The sequence below is a fragment of the Heloderma suspectum genome, chromosome 7, assembly GCF_057233095.1.
Source record: "Heloderma suspectum isolate Gila_16-S chromosome 7, 16-S_ref, whole genome shotgun sequence".
NCBI classification, from domain to species: Eukaryota; Metazoa; Chordata; class Lepidosauria; order Squamata; family Helodermatidae; genus Heloderma; species Heloderma suspectum.
Genome location: NC_139464.1, coordinates 67,953,850 through 67,975,723, shown reverse-complemented (window position 1 = coordinate 67,975,723; position 21,874 = coordinate 67,953,850). Strand labels below are relative to the sequence as shown.

The 21,874-nt window shown below is 40.8% G+C and overlaps 1 protein-coding gene across 3 annotated transcripts in view; it reads left to right on the top strand.

Moving 5' to 3' along the window:
• LGR5 (leucine rich repeat containing G protein-coupled receptor 5) overlaps positions 1 to 21,874 on the top strand; it is a 115,975-nt gene that overhangs the window by 46,906 nt on the left and 47,195 nt on the right. For all 3 annotated transcript variants that reach the window (XM_084811803.1, XM_084811804.1, XM_084811802.1), the window contains 3 exons: positions 2,846 to 2,917; positions 14,140 to 14,211; positions 15,954 to 16,025. In XM_084811803.1, the coding sequence (XP_084667929.1) occupies positions 2,846 to 2,917; positions 14,140 to 14,211; positions 15,954 to 16,025 (216 nt within the window). The remainder of the gene's footprint in view (positions 1 to 2,845; positions 2,918 to 14,139; positions 14,212 to 15,953; positions 16,026 to 21,874) is intronic.

The following is a 21,874-nucleotide window of genomic DNA, read 5'->3' as shown; positions in this document are numbered from 1 at the left end:
AAAGACTGCCCAGTGAAGAAATTTATGCTTCTGTGCAGGGAAATCAGGCTGGAGAAGCCCTATTCTTTGAAGATTTGAAGATCTGAAAATTTGAAGTTAATGCCTTTTTTTTTTTTTTAAGATCACTTACAGGGTGATCAGGATACTCAGTAGTAAGTTTCATTGAGTTCAATGTGGCTTACTGCCAAGTAAGTGAGTGCCCAGGATTGGGTCTGTGAGAAAACATTATAGCGCCAGTTAAGCTAGAATGGAGGGGAAGGGTGGGGGAAAGCAGCATGTCTAAAGGCACTCAGTTGTGATCCTTAATTAAAAAAAAAGCCAAAGCAGGGGATAGAAGGAGGTAAAAGTTAGTGTCATTTGAAGGGAGAGAACAACCCCCTGAAGCCTGATTCCCAGGCGGTCTCCCATCCAAAATTCTGACCAGGGTGACCCGGCTGAACTTCCCAGATCAGACAAGAGCCAGCACCTCTAGCCCTCTGCTGGTTGGTGATAAAACTTCCAGTGCTAAGGAAGCTATGCTATCAGTAGTTGGAAGACCAGATGGGGACATCTAAAGCTGTGATTGGACAGGAGGGAAATACCTGGCTGGCTCTCACACTGGCTCTCACGAAAACTGGCTCAGAGAGCCAGTGTGGTGTAGTGGCAAGAACGTTGGACTGTGAGCTGGGAGATCCGGGTTCTAGTCCCCACTCGGCCATGGAAGCTCACTGGGTGACTTTAGGCCAGTCACACACTCTCAGCCCAACCCACCTCACAGGGTTGTTGTTGTGAGGATAAAATGGAGAGGAGGAGGATAATGTAAGCTGCCTTGGGTTCCTTGCAAGAGGAAAAAAGGTGGGGTATAAATGAAATAAATAAATAAATAAATAAATAATACAAACACCGCCATAAATGGACAGGCATGGGAGGGGACTACGACCTTATAAGTCAACGAACATGAAAGAGCAGAGCACATGAATGGGAAATACCAGGATATCAGGGTATTGAAAGCAGGAGCACAGCAGTGGGAAATTCCGGTCCCAATTCGAGGCAGGTCCTGCGAAGTGTGAAAGATGAGCAGTGAAACCTTATTGGAAGTGGGAAAAAACGTAAGTGTAGATTGGCCCTTAGTTCTCATTGGGCTGCTTCTTTAGGAGCAGGAGGACTCCTCCTTAGTGTTTTTACACCTAAAGTTTTTTTGTACTTCAGCAAACCTTGGTGTTTTCCTAAGCCTGCTGATACCTCCCTCTTGTGCATGTACAATGCCACTTTGGCTACATAAGGTCCAGCACCTACCAGGTTTGGCAGGGCCCTTGGCAGCCCTCCTAGTTAGGGCCCTTAGCGCCAGTGAAAATTCCCCCTATGAGAGGCAGAACCCCCCCATGGGCAACAGAGCTGGTGATGTCTGTCCCCCCCCTCCAGCAGTGGCAAGAGCAGTGGTGCTGTTGGAGTTAGTGAACAACTCCCCATCCCCAGACAGCAAGGTGAAGCCACCAGCAGCTCCGATTGCCTTTCCTGCCCCTTGTTGAAGCAAGCACCAGCAGCAAAAAAGCCAGTCTCACCTGCAAGTGCTGTTGCTGCGCCCACCATTTTAATAACCCCACAATGCATCTGGGGTCGTGGAGACTGGAACAATGCTCTGAAGGATTGTGGGAGAATTAAACGGGCAGCAACAGCAGCCCTTTCTAATAAGACTGGCTTTTTGGCTGCTGCTGCTTGCTTCTGCTGCTGGTGATACCATTTCAAAAAGGAAAGGGGTGGTGGAGAGCTTTGGGTCTTGGCAAATGCCGGGCCTGGCACTCTTGAGTTTGCTATTACTCTTAGTATATAGATAAATCTTGTATTTTATATTTGCATTCCATTAATTGCTGTGCCCACACAGGCAGTGCCCACTGGGAAAGCCAAAATCCACAGGGAAAGTTTTTCTGCACAAACCAACTGAAATGCATGGAGCTTATACAGAAGATTTTTGCCTTGTATGGGCAGAGGCACATTAGCCATGCTCTTGTATAGCTTCAGTGTATTTTAATGGGGCCTTCCCAGTGGATTTTGGCAAGTAATTATGCTGTCCTAGCATGGAAAAAGCACTGTATTTTTGTGATGTGATTAAAGGGAATACTGTATAAAACTAAGGCAGATTTGACTTAGAAAAAGCTGCTGGTTTCCTGTGCCAGGAACTACTGTGGAATCCCATCAGGAAATGTGCTACATAGCAGGATCACATTGCACCCTTGTTTTGTGGTTCATTTCATTTATTTAATGTAACTAGAGAATCTGCAAAGGGAATGCATTAAAAGGAGAGTGTTGGGGGTATTTGATTTATGTGAATCAAAATATTTGTTTTTACGGTATTGCAACTGTAACATCGGACACAATTCCCACAGCTATATTTTATATTCTGCAGCTAGCTAGAGTGAAATACAGGTTACCATCTCTCTCCACACCAGAAATATTAGTAGATATTTAAAGAGTGTCTTATTTTGTTGCAAAGTCTTTGTTTACCACAGCAATCAACCTGATTGTGCCAACTATTTTAACTTTTTGTAGTGGTGCACTCAAGTCGACATAAAAAGATGGCTTAATAACAATAAAAGGTAGTAAAAATAATATTTGGGCATTGCTGAAGAAAGGGCAAGTTAGAACATGTCATATTTTTCATTTAAAATCCCGCAACTTACCACTTACTTTCAAAGTGACCCCATGGAAATCTCTGGGATCGTCTGGAATAAACAGCTTGAGGACTTCTAGCTAATTCATTAGCCCTGGTAGGGGAACTATTTGATGTTGTTAATATGCTACTTTAAAATGTACAAATAAAAAGCTGGATACTGCAGTTATACATGCACTGTCTCTTTTTCCTCTACAGTGATCTCAGTATGAACAACATCTCTAAGCTGCCCTCAGACTCCCTGCACAGTCTCCGCTTCCTGGAAGAGCTGTATGTATCATTGTATCATTGACTGGCATAGTTGAGAGCTAGGCACGTTCCTGGGTTTGTCTCTCGTACTTACTCTGGGAACCAGTTAACACGGCACAGAGAAACTGTGAGCTTTGACACTTTGGGCACATACGGAAACACTTAGTTGAAAAAACCAATTGCTTGTGATTCTGGAAATGAACTTACCAAAAAAAGGAAAAAAAGTTACCATGAGCTTACAACTTTCCTAAGCAGAGACAGAGCCATACAAATTAATTTTTTAAGGGTTGTTTAAAGAGCGGAATTGCTATTTGGAAATAGTTAAGCAGCAGGATATTAAAAGTTTGAATACTGGCTCATGTTTATTAAAATAGCAAGTAAAGTTATAATCAAAACCAAAACCTGCTGCATGGTTCTGCTTGTGTCAAGGACGCTTGCATTGACATTTCATAGTTCTAAGTCGTCTTGTTGTAATCACTTTTAATTACTGTTTCCTTACTCTTTAGCTTTTAGCATCCCTCAAGGCTAAGCATGAAACACATAACCCCGTATAGCTTAGTTTGCTCTATTTGGTGCTTTCTGTTTTAAAAGAAAAAGGGATGCTGTAAAAATGAGTTAATTAAACACAGGATCACAAGTGGAATGTTGATTAAAAGTGATGATGGCCAGCCAGAAGTGGAAAGTACACAGTGCACATAAGACTTGTATATCTGACAAAGTGACCAGATTTAGAACTAGGAATTTGAAAGCACTGAAATGCTTTCAAATTCTCACTCTTTACAACAATACTAACTCAAGAAATGAGATACCACACATATCTGGCAAAGTTCACTAAGCAACATATTTGGTCTTCAGCCCCACCCCTCTTTATAATGCCAAAGTCTGTGATGTCTTACTACTGGCAAGCCACAAAACCCTACATATCATATCAGCTACCCACAAATGGGTAGTTATCTTTGTTTTGCAAAAATAAAATTATACTGCTCTATCACCTACCAATAAATACCCAAATTAAAATTTCTTTTACTTAGGAGAATCATGGAAAGGTTCTCTTGTTATGGTCTTCAGTTTGGGATTTTACTCCAAGTAGGACACTTGATCACTTGGTACTGGGATGGCTCCCCAAGCTCATTCTAATGCACTTTCTATCTAGAAAAGGGTCTAAACTTTCACTAGCATACATAATGCCTGATCATTTGAGGATGTTGTGATGGGAACTCTGGCTATTGACTGCAGCCTCGGTGCTCTGAATGCCAATACATTGTACTGTTCTGCAAAGTCTCGCCAGCTAGTCTCCTACAACTGCCTATAATTAAGTGAATAGTATGAACTATAGAACCTGCAGCCATTTGATTGCTTCTACAGCTCTGAAGGAGAAAGCCAGTCATGTTGCTGGAGCTAGTTACAGCATTGTTGAATAAGACATATCTCCTTTCCTTTCTAAGACTGAAAAATTGGTCATTTCAAACAAAAGCAGAGTGGGCAAAGCTCCAAGCAGTTTTTAGTACACTGCTATTACTGAATAACTTTACAGCAGGTGTCCTTAGTAGAACAATACACAGATAAATTCACTTTAGGTTGACTGGGTTGTTTTTTTCCCTCCTTTTTCAACAGAATGATTTGAGAATTGGTTTCAGATAACAGCCATTTTGCAGACCAAGTGACAAAGCCATCTTAAACTTTAGTTCTGACTTGGATACAGATGCAGACCAACAAAAATAAGCATCATCCCATTTTAAAAGGAGATGATATGCAGTCCTTGTGTGCTTTCAGGTTTTATCTTTTTTGGTACCGACAGTGAGAGAAAGCTTTCCAAGATAGTATAATAATTTGGTAGTGAAATACAAAGACACAACACAAAAGTAAAAGAAGTGATTGCAATTTTCAAAGCAAAAATGCTGGCTTTTAAACAGTGGACTTTAACAAAAGCTAGCAATACTAGAATAGTATAATATATGGCAAATCATATCTAAATGTGATAAGGCATGTGAAAATGGCTATCAAAGAGCAGTTAAATTTTAACTGTTAAAGATAATATAGTTATGCCATCAATTCCATGGATAAGCCTCATTGACTGGGTTTCCACAACACATTAACCCATGCTCAGGCCAGGTTTGGATGATCAGTGGGGGAAACAATACAGCATCAGTTGTTTCCCTTGCTCCCACACATGCCGGTTGTACAACTGGAATTACCCTACTTACCTGCATCATGGGTCACCATGTTGTCTGAACCCAGAGCGTGCCACAGGTGTAGTAACTTTTTACCTACCCTATAACCCATGATTTGCAGTAGGGGTTGTAGGGTGAGTGAAAAGTCACTAGACCATGCACTTTGTTCGGACAACACAGTAAACTGTGGCACAGGTACTTAGGATAATCCCAGTTGCACAACTAGCACATGTGGGGGCGGGGAAAACTACCGACACTGCATTGTTTCCCCCGCTGATCGTCTGAACCCAGTGTCAGTGGTTGAGTGTGGACTGTTGTTGAACGGTGGGTTGTTTGTTGAACCATGGGTTAGCACGTTGTCTGAACCCAGGACATCTTCTGCAGGGTGGCTTCTTAACAATGCAGCGTGGCTTATTTTTCTCAAACAAGCCACCTTGAGAACCCACAGTTTGTTGTTGGGTTGTTCAGGGTGGTTAACAAGCCACCCTGCAAAAAATGTCCTGGGTTCAGACAACATGCTAACCCATGGTTCAACAAACAACCCACAGTTCAACGACAACTTGCACTCAACCACTGAGTGTGGGTTAGCACGTTGTGTGAACAGCCCCTCTTCAAGTGGATTCATGTATAAACAAGTGTGTGCTGGTTTGCAGCCTATACCCCAAATCCAGAGAATGCCAAGCTCAGCAGGAGGCTGTGCACCCACCATTTCACTCAGGTTTCAGATGGAGCTATCTGGGCTAGAGAGTGAAATCGATAGTACCCATAGCAGAAGAGGCACAGGAAATGATCCTAGGAAATGGCCACTGTGTGATTTCTGTCCAGACTAGTTACGCAAAGGGTTGCACCTCTTTAATGAAGCAGACCATGACAAAACCTGTGACCAAGTACATAAAACTGAACAGATTTTAAAAAGTGAAGTACAATTATTCTTAATTCCACAAAATTATAGAAGACCTGATTTAATTAATATGCAGACATTTCAAAGCCAAGGCGAATAGTCTTTTAATATCATGCTCAAGAAATGAAATTCTCTGCCACAGGCAAAGGTAATATAAAAGTGATCAGTAAACCATAAAACTGAGTTTTAAAAATGACTAGAAAAAAATCATAAGATATATTTATCACTCTTTAGATTGCCTAAAGGTATTCTTTTCCTTGAACTTTCTGGAGTGGACTCTGATAATGAAGTTACACACTTCCTCAAGAATCTGAAGCTGACGATGGTGAAGGCAGGATGCTGGGCTTGTTCTTATGTATTGGCATGCTTCTCAGTACAAACAACAGCTTTTGACTTCGTATATGTACTCACTGGTGCGGTTTGCATGATCATGGCTGGGGAAATAAGCCACAGTGGCTTATTTCCCCCTGCCATGTGTGCAGGGGGGATTAGTGTAATTACTCTCAGCAGTGTGACTTGTCATGTCGTGCAAGCCTGGCCAGGGTGACGTGTTGCCATCAGTAACAAACCACTCAGAACCCATGGGCTGTTGTAGGATGGTTAATTAACCACCATGGCTTATTAACTACTCGGCAATCATGTGAACCAGGTCACTATATGCCTTTCTCTGTAGTTATGGAAATGTTTTATAATCCTGCACTGAAAGAGTCATGTACAGTGCAGAGTATTTTGCCGTGTTTTAAAGTATAGTACTGCTTATATCTGTCTCAGCCAACAGCCAACATCACACTGTAAATTCCATTGCCACAAGACGATCATGCAAGCAGGGACTCCACGACATTGGTTAAAACAGAGAAAGGCACTGAAGTCCTGCTCAGCACAGCAGTCATTTTTTAAATTAATCATACTTTTTAATTTTAAAAGGACTAAGGGCTCAATCCTAACTAGATAGGTGGCTTCCTCCGACCTTGGAGCAACCACCTATCCAAAGCAAGGCAGGAGAGGCACGGGGGGATCGTTCCCTACTACTGCCTTGCTCTTTTTTGCTAGACAGCCATTTTCGGGGGCCCGACTGGGAGAGGAAGCTGCTGCACGGCACATTGGATGTGTCGTACGTGCAGCTCCGCTCTCCCCACCCCAAAATGCTCCCCAGCCCTGCCCCTTTTCAGTCGCTCCACTTTCCTCTTGCAAGCATGGAGGACAGGGCTTCTCCACGCTGCCTCAGAGGCAGCACGGACAAAAGGGGCGGTCAGTTTTCCAGGAACTGACCTTGGAGTGTGGGCTCCAAGGTCTGTTCCTGGAAATGAGCATATCCTATGGCCCGCTAGACAGTGTCTCGCAGCCAAAGGATTGCTCTCTACGATATTCATATAATTCTTTGAGTTAATAATCAAATCCCAAGCATTTAATTAGTTTTTAGCATGTGCTCAGTTTGACAGAGGATTGTTTTTGGCAACAATAATAAGATCTGGCCATTTCCAAAAGAGTAACAAAACTTAATCAAATCTGTCTTATCCTCTTCTTCAGTAATATATTTAGGCTTCAATCCTATACACACTTACCTCGGAGTAAGCCCTATTAAACTCAGTGATACGTCTGAGTAGGTGTGCATAGGGTTGTGCTGTTACCTAGTTATTTACCAAGGCAGTTATTTACCAAGTTCATCGTCCATTAACTCCCCAATTGTCTGAAGGAGATGCATCAAAGCAAATAAGCTGCGCATTATGCTTTAGATTTACTTTTCTATAATGATGCTCCCTGAAAAAGGGAAGCATTGCTTCAGTTCAGACATGTACTGAACTATTAATGCTGAACTATCCACTTTGGCGATCAATTTGCCCACCTTCTTCTATCCCTTAAAAATCAAGCGAATCTCGTCCGTTCTCAGTCTGCAAATAGTATATTACCCACAGTGGCTAATTTGAGTTTACAACAGTGAAGACAACTCTTGAGAATGTAATAAAGAATTAGAAATTTAGTAGAATTCTAGTTTAAAATATTTTTTCATAATTCTTTTTCAGAAGCATGTGGTGTGTTTCCATACCTTTGGCTCTGGAACATTGACTTGGATTCCTGCATTGAACAGGGGGTTGGACTCAATGGTCTTATAGGCCCCTTCCAACCCTACTATTCTATGATTCCACTTTCTACTTTATTTATCTCTATGAAATGTCATTACTGCTGCAATCCTAAACACACTTGCTATGGAATAAGTCACACTGAACTCAGTGGTATTTACTTCTGAATAGATAGGATTTGCTGTAAATCACTTAGAACATGAGATTACAAATCCAAGGACACAGAGAGAGATGCAATCTTGGCAGCTCAAGGAGAAAATAATATATAGGCTGATTCACAAACCAGTTCAACTGCAATCCTTTATTCATTTCTTCGACTGTCCTATGCTGAATCCTCCAGATGGACAACAATGGTTTAAAATAAAATAAGAAAACTATCCAGGTTGAAACTTGGATCAGATCAGCCCAAGGTTGAAACTGTTTCATCTGGTAGCATAAACTATACTAAAGTGAACAACACACTGGCTAACTAATCAATGAAGAGCTTTTCTACATGAAGCTTTTATGGCATACTCGTGATTGGTCACGCATGGATCTGTGGGTCCTTTACACGATGTTGTCAACCTTCAGGGTATCTCCTGCGCTTTCTGACCTTTATCACTCTTTTTAAAAGATTGGAGATAACTCAATAAAGAATGCTAATCCGATATATCAGCTGTGTGTAATTGCACCATTCCACTATAATCACAGTACCATCTTGTGCTATAAAATGAAACATATAGAACTTGCCAGGAAAGGAATTCCCTGAGTCAAAGCACGTCTCTGCCCGTGTAAAGGAGCTGATTTTAATCATGCAAAGAACCAAGAAGCAGAAGCCCCAGTAAGGACGTGGGACTTTAGCCTCGTGTGGTGAAGCTCAAAGTGAGTTACAATTTTTCACCTGAGCAAAGACTTCAAGATGGCATGACAATCCTATGAAGGGGGTTATGCTGAAAGATAGGTGAATAATCCATGGAATGTTTTGAGGAATAGTAACATGCTAATTTAAACAAAAACATTCAAATCAAAGCACACCTAAGTATAAAGTGATTCCTAACCCAACATTTCTTTCTAACCCAACAGTTTTCTGCCCTTTTTCCAAAGAATTTGGGAACCCTCTGGCACAAACTAATGCAAAAAAGGGCTCTTTGTTGATGCCAGGCAAAGAACTTGTTTAAGAGCTTAGTGGAATCAAAGATCTCTAGAGGCCTCAGTCAAACTTACCTACTCTACACAGAGAATGCAAATTGTCAACCGCTACTCACAGATACCCTGTGCCCAAAGGTCCACAAAAATCTGCAGCTAGCCTGTGTGGCCTCCTCTAGGAAGCTACCTGGTCCATAGCTACAAACACAGGTGAAAGAAGGGTGTGCAAAAAGCAGGACCTGTAGCAGTAAGGAGGTGGGGATGGGACCTTCTTCACATATCTCCCAGTGTAGTGACATTTCAGCAAAACTGGGTGCTGGCAAGGCTTTAAAGTGTTTGATTTGTGTGTTTGATTTTCTTGCTATATATATTTTCTCTGATTATTTGAAGCTGCCACCTAAGCATCAAGGGCTGGGCCAAGACATATTACTGCCTGAGGCAAAGAACAAGATGGTGCCCTCCAATCAGGCCTGGCCTTAGGACTGGGAGAGCTGGGCAGTTGCCCAGGATGCTGAGCTGAGGGGAGTGCCAAGCTGAGCTCAAGTGGCTGTGTTTTTTTTAATGTACTGTCTGCAGTGAGCTAGGGTGGCAAAAAGCAAGTGTCTGTAACCTTTCTTTCAAGGTTCTACATGTTGCTTGAGTACTAACTACAAAATGATCTTCCTTCAGTTAGCTTTAAAGTATGTTTCTTTTTCAATTTCTACTTTGACGTTACTTGCACTAGGTAAGGATCAGTAGAATACAGCTTTACTTTGAGGCAACGTTACCAAGCACTTAGCACTTCAAATACTGTAAACACTATAAGCACTATATAAATAATAATAATAATAATCACTATATAAATAATAATAATAATAAAGCCATACACTGTAAGAGGTCAGCTGGATACCTTTTTTATTCATAACTTTTCTTTATTATTGTTATAGATAAAAAATAATGGACATTTTAAAGTAAAGAATGCTTACAAAAAGCTAGGAACTGCTACAAAACAAAAAATATTAAAAGTAAAACCTCTGATAGTTCTGCTGTGTTGCACAGTGCACTGCCACTGCTCAGAACGTGGCTTTTCGAACTTTGGCTTGTGCAAACTGAAGCACAGTGACTGAAAGATCAAGGTTCTGAGCAATGTCGTTTTCGATGAACATCATACATGCACCAGGCCCCATAAATCCTCTGGGTGGCCCTGCAAAACCGACCACGGGGGCAGGATACCAAAGGTGTTCCTTACGCAGGGTGCTACTTATCCTAGGGATAGCCCTGCCTCCAATCCCATATGAAAGCCAGCCATACTGGCACTTGAATGTTACTTCAACGCTAGTGACAGGGGAGCATATTCCACTCCACCTGAGGGCAGCAGACTAACTTAGGGGGTGCAGGGCAGATTGTTTGGCGCACATAGTTCTGACCTCCAGCAAAGGGGAATGTCTAGGGAAACTCAGGAAGACCAGCCAGGAGGGCTGCTCGTGCTGTCCTACTCATACCCAGTATCCAGGACATGAGGCGATTGCCTCATGCTATCTAATGGTAGGGCTAGCCCTACTGAGTGATCTCATTTCTGTAGGACTTACATATTTCTGAATAAACATGCTTAAGACTAGACTGTAAAACTCAATGAATGAGTACTAGATAAAGACAAACATGAAACATCAGTTAGATGCTCCTCAATGAGTTCTTTTTAACATACCCCACCTATATCTATATATTTCTCATTCAGATGTCTTTTAAAAGGCAACTTCCAGGCGTATAGTACATCCTTTCCCAATGCAATGCCCTCCAGAAGTTTTCAACTCCAATTCCCATCAGTCCCAGCCAGCATGACTAGTGGTTGGGGTTATGGGATCTGTAGTCCAAAACATCTGGAAGGCACAACGTTGGGGAAGGATGGTGTATTGTGTTGGTCTGTTGCAGCAAAAACAACAAAAAGCTTTGGAGCACTTTACAGACCAATGCATTTGCATTTTATTAAGCAAGATTTAACATTAAACCTAGGTGTGATTAGATCTATCCTGAGATCTGATCATGGGTTTCTCGGGACATGTTTAGTTTGCTAGCACTAAAAAAGGGTAGTACAGGTAGTACTAGTTTTGCCTGCTAGATATGAGGCTTTCATGCAATTCAAAATATTTACTCTTCCAAGTATTTCCAAAAGGTGTTAGGGAGAACAGTTTTGTATGGAATTTTCTAGCTTCTGTCTTACTGTGTTGTACATAGTCATAGTGTGTTCAGAAAAAACAGTGTCTAGGACCCACATATCCCTTCCCATCCAGCATCCTCCAGCAGCTTAGAGTAAAGCCATGATTTGGTCAAAGTTTCTCATGCAACCCCTTTCCTTTCTTTCTTTCTTTCTTTCTTTCTTTCTCTCTCTCTCTCTCTCTCTCTCTCTCTTTTTCTTTCTCTCTCTCTTTCTCTCTTTCTCTTTCTCTCTTTCTTTTTGCTGCTTTTGTTGCCTCTTATCCTCTTTTTCCAACAGTTCACAAATTTCAAATCAGTGGTGCTAGAAACAGACAGACGGCTCATATGTTGTGGTTACCACATGCACTGATCCCCTAAATGATATGCAGCTCTGGCAAAAAGAAGCTAGTTAGCATGAGTGCCAGGGCTTCTTCACACAGAGCTTTGGTCCTGTTATTGAGATTGCCCTTTAGATGACGTCGTCAACCTCCAGGGGGTCTCCTACACTAAATGACCTTCATTCTGTTTTTAAATAGATTGGAGATATGAGGTATCAAATTACCCTGCTTGTGTTCCACTTGAGTTCTCTCCATGAAAAAGGAAAAGCCACAAGAAGAGGAGCTAGATCAATGAAACATATGGAAGACTCAGATAAGGGGGAGAAGGAGGGGGAAAGGGCAGGGAGGAAGTGTGTGTAAAGGGAGTCCATTGTGATCCTGCATTTAAAGCAGAAGCCCAGTTTTAAATGCGGGATTTTAGGCTGGTGTAGAGATCCTCCCAGTCTTAATGCTTCTAATGCTGAGACTGAATTGAGATTGAATTGAAATGTGGCATAACACTGATCAGATCCCTTGATACTGTTCTCATAGCTATGTCTCTCCAGTAGTATTTAACATTATTATAAGAAATGCATCTAAAGTCAATGCAGCATTCTGAAGAAGCATGCACCCTTTTTGTAACCATGTGGTCTCTTGTAGTTAATGATGTCTGGCCATTTATGTGTCTACTTTCTGTGACTGAAAGGGTAAAAAAAAAAAAGGGGGTAAAAAGGAGGAACCTGGGAACTACAGACCAGTCAGTCTGACATCAATCCCTGGGAAAATTCTGGAGCAGATCATAAAGCAATCCATCTGGAAGCACCTTGACAACAATGCCGTGATTACTCGAAGCCAACATGGATTTGTCAAAAACAAGTCCTGCCAGACAAATCTGATCTCATTTTTTGATCAAGTAACCTCCCTTGTAGACCGTGGGAATGCTGTAGACATCATATACCTCGACTTCAGCAAAGCTTTTGACAAAGTGCCCCATGATATCCTGATGAGCAAACTAGCTCGAAGTAGGCTAGATGAAACAACGATCCGGTGGATCCACAGTTGGCTACAGAATCGGACTCAAAGAGTGCTTATCAATGGGACCTTCTCAAGCTGGGGAGAGGTAATGAGTGGGGTACTGCAGGGCTCAGTCCTGGGCCCAGTGCTCTTCAACATTTTTATTAATGACTTGGAGGAGGAGGTGCAGGGAATGCTGATCAAATTTGCAGATGACACAAAATTGGGAGGGATAGCTAATACTTTGGAAGACAGAAACAAAATTCAAAGTGATCTGGATAGACTGGAGCGCTGGGCAGAAAACAACAGAATGGCATTTAATAGGGACAAATGCCAAGTTCTGCACCTAGGAAAAAGAAACCAAATGCACAGTTACAAGATGGGGGATACGTGGCTCAACCACACTACGAGTGAGAAGGATCTTGGAATTGTTGTCGATCACAAGCTGAATATGAGCCAACAATGTGATGTGGCTGCAAAAAAGGCAAATGCTATTTTGGGCTGCATTCATAGAAGCATCGCTTCCAAATCCCGTGAAGTACTAGTTCCCCTCTACTCAGCACTGGTTATGCCTCATCTGGAGTACTGTGTCCAGTTCTGGGCACCACACTTTAAGAAGGATGCAGACAAACTGGAGAGGGTTCAGAGGAGGGCAACAAAGATGAACAGGGGACTGGAAACAAAGCCCTATGAAGAGAGACTGAAAGAACTGGGCATGTTTAGCCTTGAGAAGAGAAGACTGAGGGGAGATATGATAGTGCTCTTCAAGTACTTGAAAGGTTGTCACAGAGAAGAAGGCCAGGATCTCTTCTTGATCATCCCAGAGTGCAGGACATGGAATAATGGGCTGAAGTGACAGGAAGCCAGATTCCGGTTGAACATCAGGAAAAACTTCCTGAGTGTCAGAGCAATACGACAATGGAACCAATTACCTGGGGAGGTGGTGGGCTCTCCTACACTGGAGGCCTTCAAGACGAGGCTGGACAGCCATTTGTTAGGGATGCTCTGACTTGGATTCCTGCATTAAGCAGGGGGTTGGACTCGATGGCCTTGTAGGCCCCTTCCAACCCTACTATTCTATGATTCTATTCTATGATTCTATTCTATGATTCTATGACTGTGTTCATGTCTGCTGGGGCAAATTCAAAGTTATGAAAGTGATATATAGTAGCCAGCCTATAGTCTAGAAATGTGCATTGTTTGCTACTGAAGCAGAACAGGTTAAGAAATTATACATGCACCATAAACTAGATTTATTGAAGCAAATGCATTTGCCCAGCTGCCTGTAAATGGACTATATAGCTATAGGATGTTTTGTACAGAACAGTAACGATGACAAATCAAGGCTCTTAAACAATTGCTTCTGGCCCCAATGCCAGACCATAGCTGTCTTGTACATTTTAACATCCAAATTAACTCCACATGAAATGAAGTCTATTTATCTTTTTTTGTTTTAACCCTGCAGACGTCTAGCAGGAAATGGCTTAACACACATCCCCAAAGGAGCATTTGCTGGGCTTTTCAGTCTTAAAGTATTGTAAGTAAACTGGGCATTGTATCGTTTCAAATATTTTAATGTTATTTGTTAAAAGCTTCCAGGATCTAATATTAATGCAACACTTCACTTAAGTGAATTGTTTATTTTGATCAGAATAAGCACAGGAAAGGAAGCTATACAAGTTTAGGAAGAACTGATTTACTTCATTGTGTTAAAGAATCTCTAAACTTGAAAAGATGAGTGATGTTCCAAAAACAGTTTACTCATCAAGTTAATGTCTCTGTACAATATCAAATAATTTCATGTAATTGTTTCTTTAACTTCCCACAAAAGGGCAGGTTTCAGTTCTCAAAGTTCAGAGACATTTTTAATGATGATGGAAAACAGGAGATCATTTTTATTTCTATGTATAGGGGTGGAAGAGAGAAAGAGAAAAGGAGTAGATTAATTACAGTAAACGTAGTAGAATTTAAAGAAATGTTCTGTGTTCATATCTTAAGCTGTATTTCCTGGTAGCCATAATCATTTCAGGATAAACGAGCAACCTATTTTTTTTAAAAGCTAACGAGTATTCTCTGATTTCTCTAGACTAGGTCCCTATCTCCCCAACCTCATTTTTCTTTTTAGTTAAACACATTCCTTTTGAGAAGTAGACAGTAGCCCCTCATTCAGAGGAAGTTGGTGATTGTGTGTAAACCAGTGGTGGCTGATGCAGTGGGTTGCTGATGGGATACCAGCTTCTACTGGTATCCCAGTAGTGCCACTCTGTCAGGTAGATGAATCCAGCACTTCTACTGGAGAGTGTTGTAAGATGGTGGTAGCAGCATCAGAGACTCCTCCTTCTGTCTCATACAGGTGCACAGCTGCTGAATGGCTACAACACCTGATGTGAGCTGCATGGTGCTGCATTTTTATAGCTGCACAGCCCCTGTGCTTATACCACTACTTTGCAATGCCCTCCAGTAGGGCCATAGGCTCCCCTCCCCCATGCACCAGCACAAATGGCTACACAAGGTGCCATTGCTTAAGCCCTACTGAAGTTAATAGGACAATGAAGTTAACAGGCTGCAAATTTAAATGCATTTACAAGAAAGTGAGTCCCATTTAACTTAGAGGAATTTACTTCTAAGTAAACATAGTTAGAATCATGCTTTAACTGTGACTAAGTAACTTTCCCCAAATTGGGATCTTAAAAGTAAAATCCAACATAAATCTTACTTAGAGTAGACCCATTGAAATGAAAGGGGCTTAAGTTAGTCATAACTAACTTAAGCCCCATTCCCTTCAATAGGTTTATTGTAAGTCTAAGTAGGACTTATGGTAGATTTTATCCTTAGTTGTATTGTGCTTAAGTTACTATATCACAGCTCCAAGAGTGGCATACATGGTCTTTCTCAGCACCCCCATTTTATGCTCACAACAGCCCTGTGAGGTAGTCACTGGCCCATGGTTACCCAGTGAACTTCATGGCTGAATGAGGTTTTGAACCCAGGTCCCCCTAGTCCTGTCACTTGAATGACCCACTACACCACATTGGCTCTCATGTGTGCAGAGTATTATCTAAAGCTTTAGATATTAACTAAAACTGATTTCAAAATAGTGGCAATTAGTGAGTAGTATAATTAATGTGGATATATTTGGGCCCCAAATTTACTTCTAACTAATCATAAACCCATGCGACCTCCATCTTGCTTCTGGGGTGGGGGCTTATGCCAATATAAGATAGCAAAGACTAGCTAAACTAAAATTATTTTGTTCACTCATTCTATTTACAAATGCAGAATGCTTCAGAACAATCTGCTAAGACAAATTCCCAAAGAAGCACTCCAAAACTTGCGATCGCTCCAGTCTCTGTAAGTATATGCACACTTCTGACAGCAGTCTACACTGCAGTTAATGTGATAATGCAGAGGGATATTTATTTATACATACATACATAACATACATTATACATACATACATGCATTTATGCATCATATTTCCACCCAAATTGGGCTCCCAAGGCAACTTAAAATTAAAACTTTAAACATAATTTTAAAACTTGAAAAGCAATTTTAAAACTTTAAAACAAATGTAAACCTCATCTGAATTACAGAAGAAACACTGCATGACAGAAATAATGGTGCTGAAATGTAGCACAAGATTACAACATTTTTCAGAAGTATAATGCTTATTGCTTGGTCAAAAATAATTGACCAAGGAATTAATTTCCTGAACATTCTACCCTGTTTTAGATAGAACTGGTTCAGGTGTGATAAATCCCTCATTGCAGATTGTTCAATTCCAATGTGTTTTTAAATAATATGGGCAGTATCCTGTGCTTCCTGCATGCCAGTGAGATCCACCACTAGTGCAATGGGGAGCTAGAGGTTCTTAAAGCAACCAGAAGTAAGCAGAAACACTTGTTTCTGGAATGGGGCAGGTCACAGAAGGGAGCTCCACCAACCTGCCCTGTTCTGGAAATGAGTTTTTCTGCTCATTTTCAGGGTTGCTTTTGGAAGCACTAACTCCGTGTTGGACTAGTGGTGAGTCCCGCAGCCACAACAGAATGAGAAAGAGCACAGCAGAATTATTGGATACTACCCTATATTTGCAATTCAGGTTATATGTTATAAAAGCATAGTATTTGATTCTGAAACTTCATGGCTGATCAAACACTAATTAGGCTTGTTCAATTATTTTCATATTTATTTCTGGCCTGAACAATATATTTCTCTTTCATTTCATTTTACTGAAGACTGTAAAATAGGGTTAAGCAATGTATGTTTCACATGTGGTATCAACTTAGAATTCTGAGTTTCCAGGCTTTCATTTTAAATAAAACTAAGTCCCCAGTCCACATGATTCCAGAAATAAGCCTGGGAAAGATGACCAAACAAATACCAAAACAAAATTGCAAGTAAAAATAGAACTTTAAATTAATTACATTTTCCAGTTCTGGTGATTTTTAAGTCAGCTTGTTGCTCTCTGGTGGCTCTCCCTCTATGCCTAAACTGTAACTTTAGGAGAAACTGGACCTGCAGAAATGATAAGTCATATAAATAAAGGGTTCTTTGTTGTGTTGAGAGAGATTTTATGCTTCAGCAGAGTTTCTAAATAAACTATCTCACCATCTTTCATTCTTCATTGCAAATACATTTCCATAAGATAGAGAAGAGGAGTCTAAGGAAAGGAGGGAAGAAAACAGAGTGGTTGTGTTGTCTGTATAAGGGCCTGGTGTTTGGTGACAGAATTAAAATAAAAAGAGAATGAGAGTGGTCAGTAAGAACTTTAAAACAGCTGTGGAGCAGACAGCAGATAGAATGATAAGGGCAAGTACAGAATAGCTACTATCAATTGAAAGAGAATCACCGGAAAATGTGACCTCTTTGAGGAAAAGAAAACCAGGATTATTTTGTTTCTTCCAAATGGGTTGTGCCAGTCTGATAACGGTGTGAAGAGATTCAGTTTCTTGTTTCATACTACCCAGTAATTTTGTATCTATAAGGTGATTCTTGTATTTGTGATTTGTGGATTACTTTGAAACTATTCAAAAACCAGGAAACCTTTTTTTTTTTAAGTAATTAAAGTTGGTTGAATGCATTTAACAAAATAAATGTTTTCTTGAAAGTATAACAAGGCTGAGAAGTTTGTTAATTTGAAGGTATTCGATCTGAATATTAATGGTTTCTTTGTCCTATTTTGCTCATGTTTATTGATGGCTAGCCAAGCTAATCTTATTGCTACTCTGCAGATTACAGAGACTTTTATGACTATGACTGTTCTTCCTTCTAGCACAAATAGTTCCTTAATGGTTTATACTCTATTTCTGTGTGCCCCAACCTGGTGCCCTCCAGATGTTTTGCGCTACAACTCCCATCAGTCCCAGACTTCTAGTCAATGGCCAAGGATTATGGGAGTTGTAGTTAAAAACATCTGGAAGGCACCAGGTTGGAGAAGGCTGCTTTACTCCCAAATGCAGAATAGAATTACTGGACCATTATGGGGCAAGTTGTTTCTCCCTTGTCCCCAATATTTTTACAACCGGTTTCTGGGATAATGGGTATTTAGGGCTGAGATGAATGGCCTATTACTTTCAGTCATTTATGGCCTAGACCAGGGGTCAGCAACCTGGTGCTCTCCATATGTTTTGGACAACAACTCCCCTAAACCCCAGTCAGCATGTGCAATGATCAGGGAGTATGGGAATTGTAGTCTAAAACATCTGGAAGACACTAAGTTGCCTATTCCTGGCCTAGACATTTGTCACCTAGACATTCATGCATAAAGTCCTAGATATTTGTCACCTAGACATTCATGCTTGTTTGTTTAGATGTATCAGATCTCAGCAGTATTTTTTACTTAAAAATGAAGCTTATAGCTGTTGACACCATTTTGTGGGAATGCAAGGACTTCCCATGTGCTTCATTCTCTAAAACTGCAGCATGAACAATGAATATCCCAAACCGCAGAACACCCAGCTTGCAGCTGTATAATCTTACTGTGGCAGCATGGGCTCTGTGGACTGTTGGGAAAACGTTGTTGGATTGGATATGGACAGGCCTAACCCTGTTGCATATTATCACAAAGGCTTTGTCTGCACTAGGCTTTTATGGTTGATCAGTATGTATTATGACATGTGTAAATCTATATTTGGTTTGTGACATCTGCAAATATATATATATATGCATACTGGCCTGGAGGTAGGTGGCAAACCTGAAGACAGGGCGGCACACAGCAGAAAAGTGGAAATACACTACCTGTCATAGACTGGAGACCAACATGTGCTAGGGAAGCCTTGTTCATTTCCCAGAGGCCTTTGGTGGAGGAGATGGCCTGCAGAATGGATGTACAGATTTTGTTAAATTTGTTCTGTGCCTGTTTCATGGATACTCAGGCATCTTTCATTCCGTTCTATCATCTGCTTATTGACAGAATCAGATATTTTTTCTTCTTCAGAAAAGTGCGCAAAAAACATCAATTGCAATTTATGCAATATTCACAGGTATGCAGTATTTTTCTGAAGAGAGATTGGAGATGGATAAGATGATGGGTTTTTGTTTTTAAGGCAAATATAGTGGCGAATTTTCTAGTAACTTTTATATGACTAAATTTGCATACAATTCCAGAAAGTTTTTTTTTAATGGTCTGCAAGTTGGTAGAATCCACACAACTTGGAAAATGCTGGTCCGTTGCAGAATCCTAGGGTTGAATTCATCGAAATCCGAAGTGTCTGGACTCCATTTCAGATTTCTCTGACATCCCTAGCCTGCAGTACCCTCAGAGTGGCCTAATGCCATTGTTGTGATGGTGCGCCCCTCACCACAGACCACGCCCACATAGGACTGCTGGACTGTAGCTGTGGAGATCCTCTGTACACAGTGAAAACAAGAGCAGCGTGCATGCCAGAGGATGCCCTGCTGGGGAATGTTTCTATTACTGTGCCAATCTGGCATGCCATGGTGGTAACACCCATTATTTATTTTATTCGGACCGCAGCCCAACTAAATAAATTTTAATTGATATGAGTGTTAGTTGATTTATCAATTAATCAATTAAATTTGCATGTGGATAAAACAGTAATTCTGAAGCAAACAAACACACTTTGTTTGTTTTAAGATAATGCATCCATGTGTCTAAGCAGGTGTCATCTTAGAAGAGGTGCCCCTTCTTACCTGAGAGAAACAGGGGAATGTGTTTGGCATCTCCAGTTTGTATAAACACTTGTGTTAAATAACATCTGCTGTCCAGATAAATTGTGGACACCTTTTTAGTTGATTGGTGCTGCAATCAACTCCATGGGATTTACCCCTGAGAAGACATGTATAGGGGTAAAAAGTTACAGTGCAACTTTTGCACTGTAAAAGTTGTTGGGGAGAGTAATCCTATGCCCTCTAGACAGTGTCTGGGAGATATAAGATACTTCAATTTCTTGGCTCCGAACTTGGAGACAGGGCTCCAAGTGCAGAGCCAGGAAACAGTGCTGCCTGCTCCCTCCCCCGGCCCTCATGGCCAGCGCAGAAAGAAGCACATGGGCTACTGCTATGAGCTCGCAAACACGAGTTTGTAAGGGGTGAAAGGGGGCATTCCTGGGGGCAGAGAGGGAAGGAGACTGGGGATGTGGGACTACAAGGTATCCCCAGCTGCCCCCAGCCTCCTTCCCTCCCTGAAGACTCCAATAGACAGGAGAAATCACCTGTCTAGCTAAAATGCAGAGCAGGATGCACAATGTGCCTCCCACTCTGCATTGGATATTTGTAAGCCTCCAAGTTTGGAGGCTTACAAGTACCCAGGATGCATCCTGTAGGATTGCACCCTCAATTAATTATTCTAACTAATTAATCAGCTGAACACTGTAGTCCTAATTGTATTTATTTAAAATATTTATATCCTGCCTTTCCACAACACAGTCTTCAATGAGGCACCATTGCCAGGGGCTTCACTTAGTACAGACTTCATAGTTGTTTTAAAAAAACCTGTTGTACATGCAGGATGAAAATTAAAATACATATATATAGACAGAGAAGGTGATCACAAAGAAATCCTATCCAGACATCCCTTTGGGCAGTCCAAAAGTAACAGCAGGACTTCAGTTCAAAAGAGTATCCTTTCATTAGAGCTCTCACCACCTCCTTCTTAAATGCCATTTTATGGATCTCAGATCCTGCATTAATATTTTCTCTGAGATGAATGTATGTGATGGCTGTGGCCCAGAAAATGCAGTGTAACTAACAATGTGAGGAATCTGTACTTTATTATTAGATATGACATCGGCCGGGTTTGCATGATCAAAATAAGTGATTTAAAAGCATGATTTAAATTGTGGCACGGTTTCTATAATCACCACTTGGGTATGACCTGTTGTGTCATCTAGACCCAGGTAGCATGGCTTGTTGGAGGAGGAAACAACCCTACAGCAGCACATGGCTTATAAAATTGTGTCCTGCATGTATCCAGCATGCATCCCAATTTAAATAAGCCATTGTGGCTTACTTTGTGCAAACCAGCCCATTCAGTCTTTCTACTTTATTCTCATTATAACTGTTCAGGTATAATATGTTCTACATACACTAGATAACAAATGGTTAGAACATTGACAATATGTTATTAAATGTGACACTGGATCACATTCCTTATGTTTCATGAATTCTGCTTGAAAGATTTGGACATTTTAAGTGAGTCCATGATCAATTTGACATTATATTCCTTTTTATATGCTATCTACAGTAGGGATACAAAAATAAAATATTTTTGTATCCCTAAATTGGCATTCTTTTGAGCATAATAGCTGCTTTTAAACTTTCCACATGTTAGCCATATATTTTAAATTATAAATAAGGTATTGTTTATGAGCTAATGGATTTAGCTTTGAAAGTGCCAAAACTTTGATCAGCACAACTAAAGCAACTGAATGAAAATGTAAGGTTTCATTGCATGTTTTATAGATCAGTGTGCTTTATTTACATTATGACAGGAAACACAATAACTAATGAAATGTTTTATTATCTGCAAGTAGAAAAATGGTTCTTAAGAACAAAAGAAAGATTAGATAACAGAGAAATGTTTGTGGCGGTAGATTTTAAGGTACTTTGTGAACCCTTTAACTGGGTTACATATTCTGTAATGCATGCCATAGTAGCTTCTTAGTTTGGCAGGTTAAATATTAACTTCAATGGATTTGAACCAGAAATTAATATTGTTACTTCTGTATGTCATGCACACA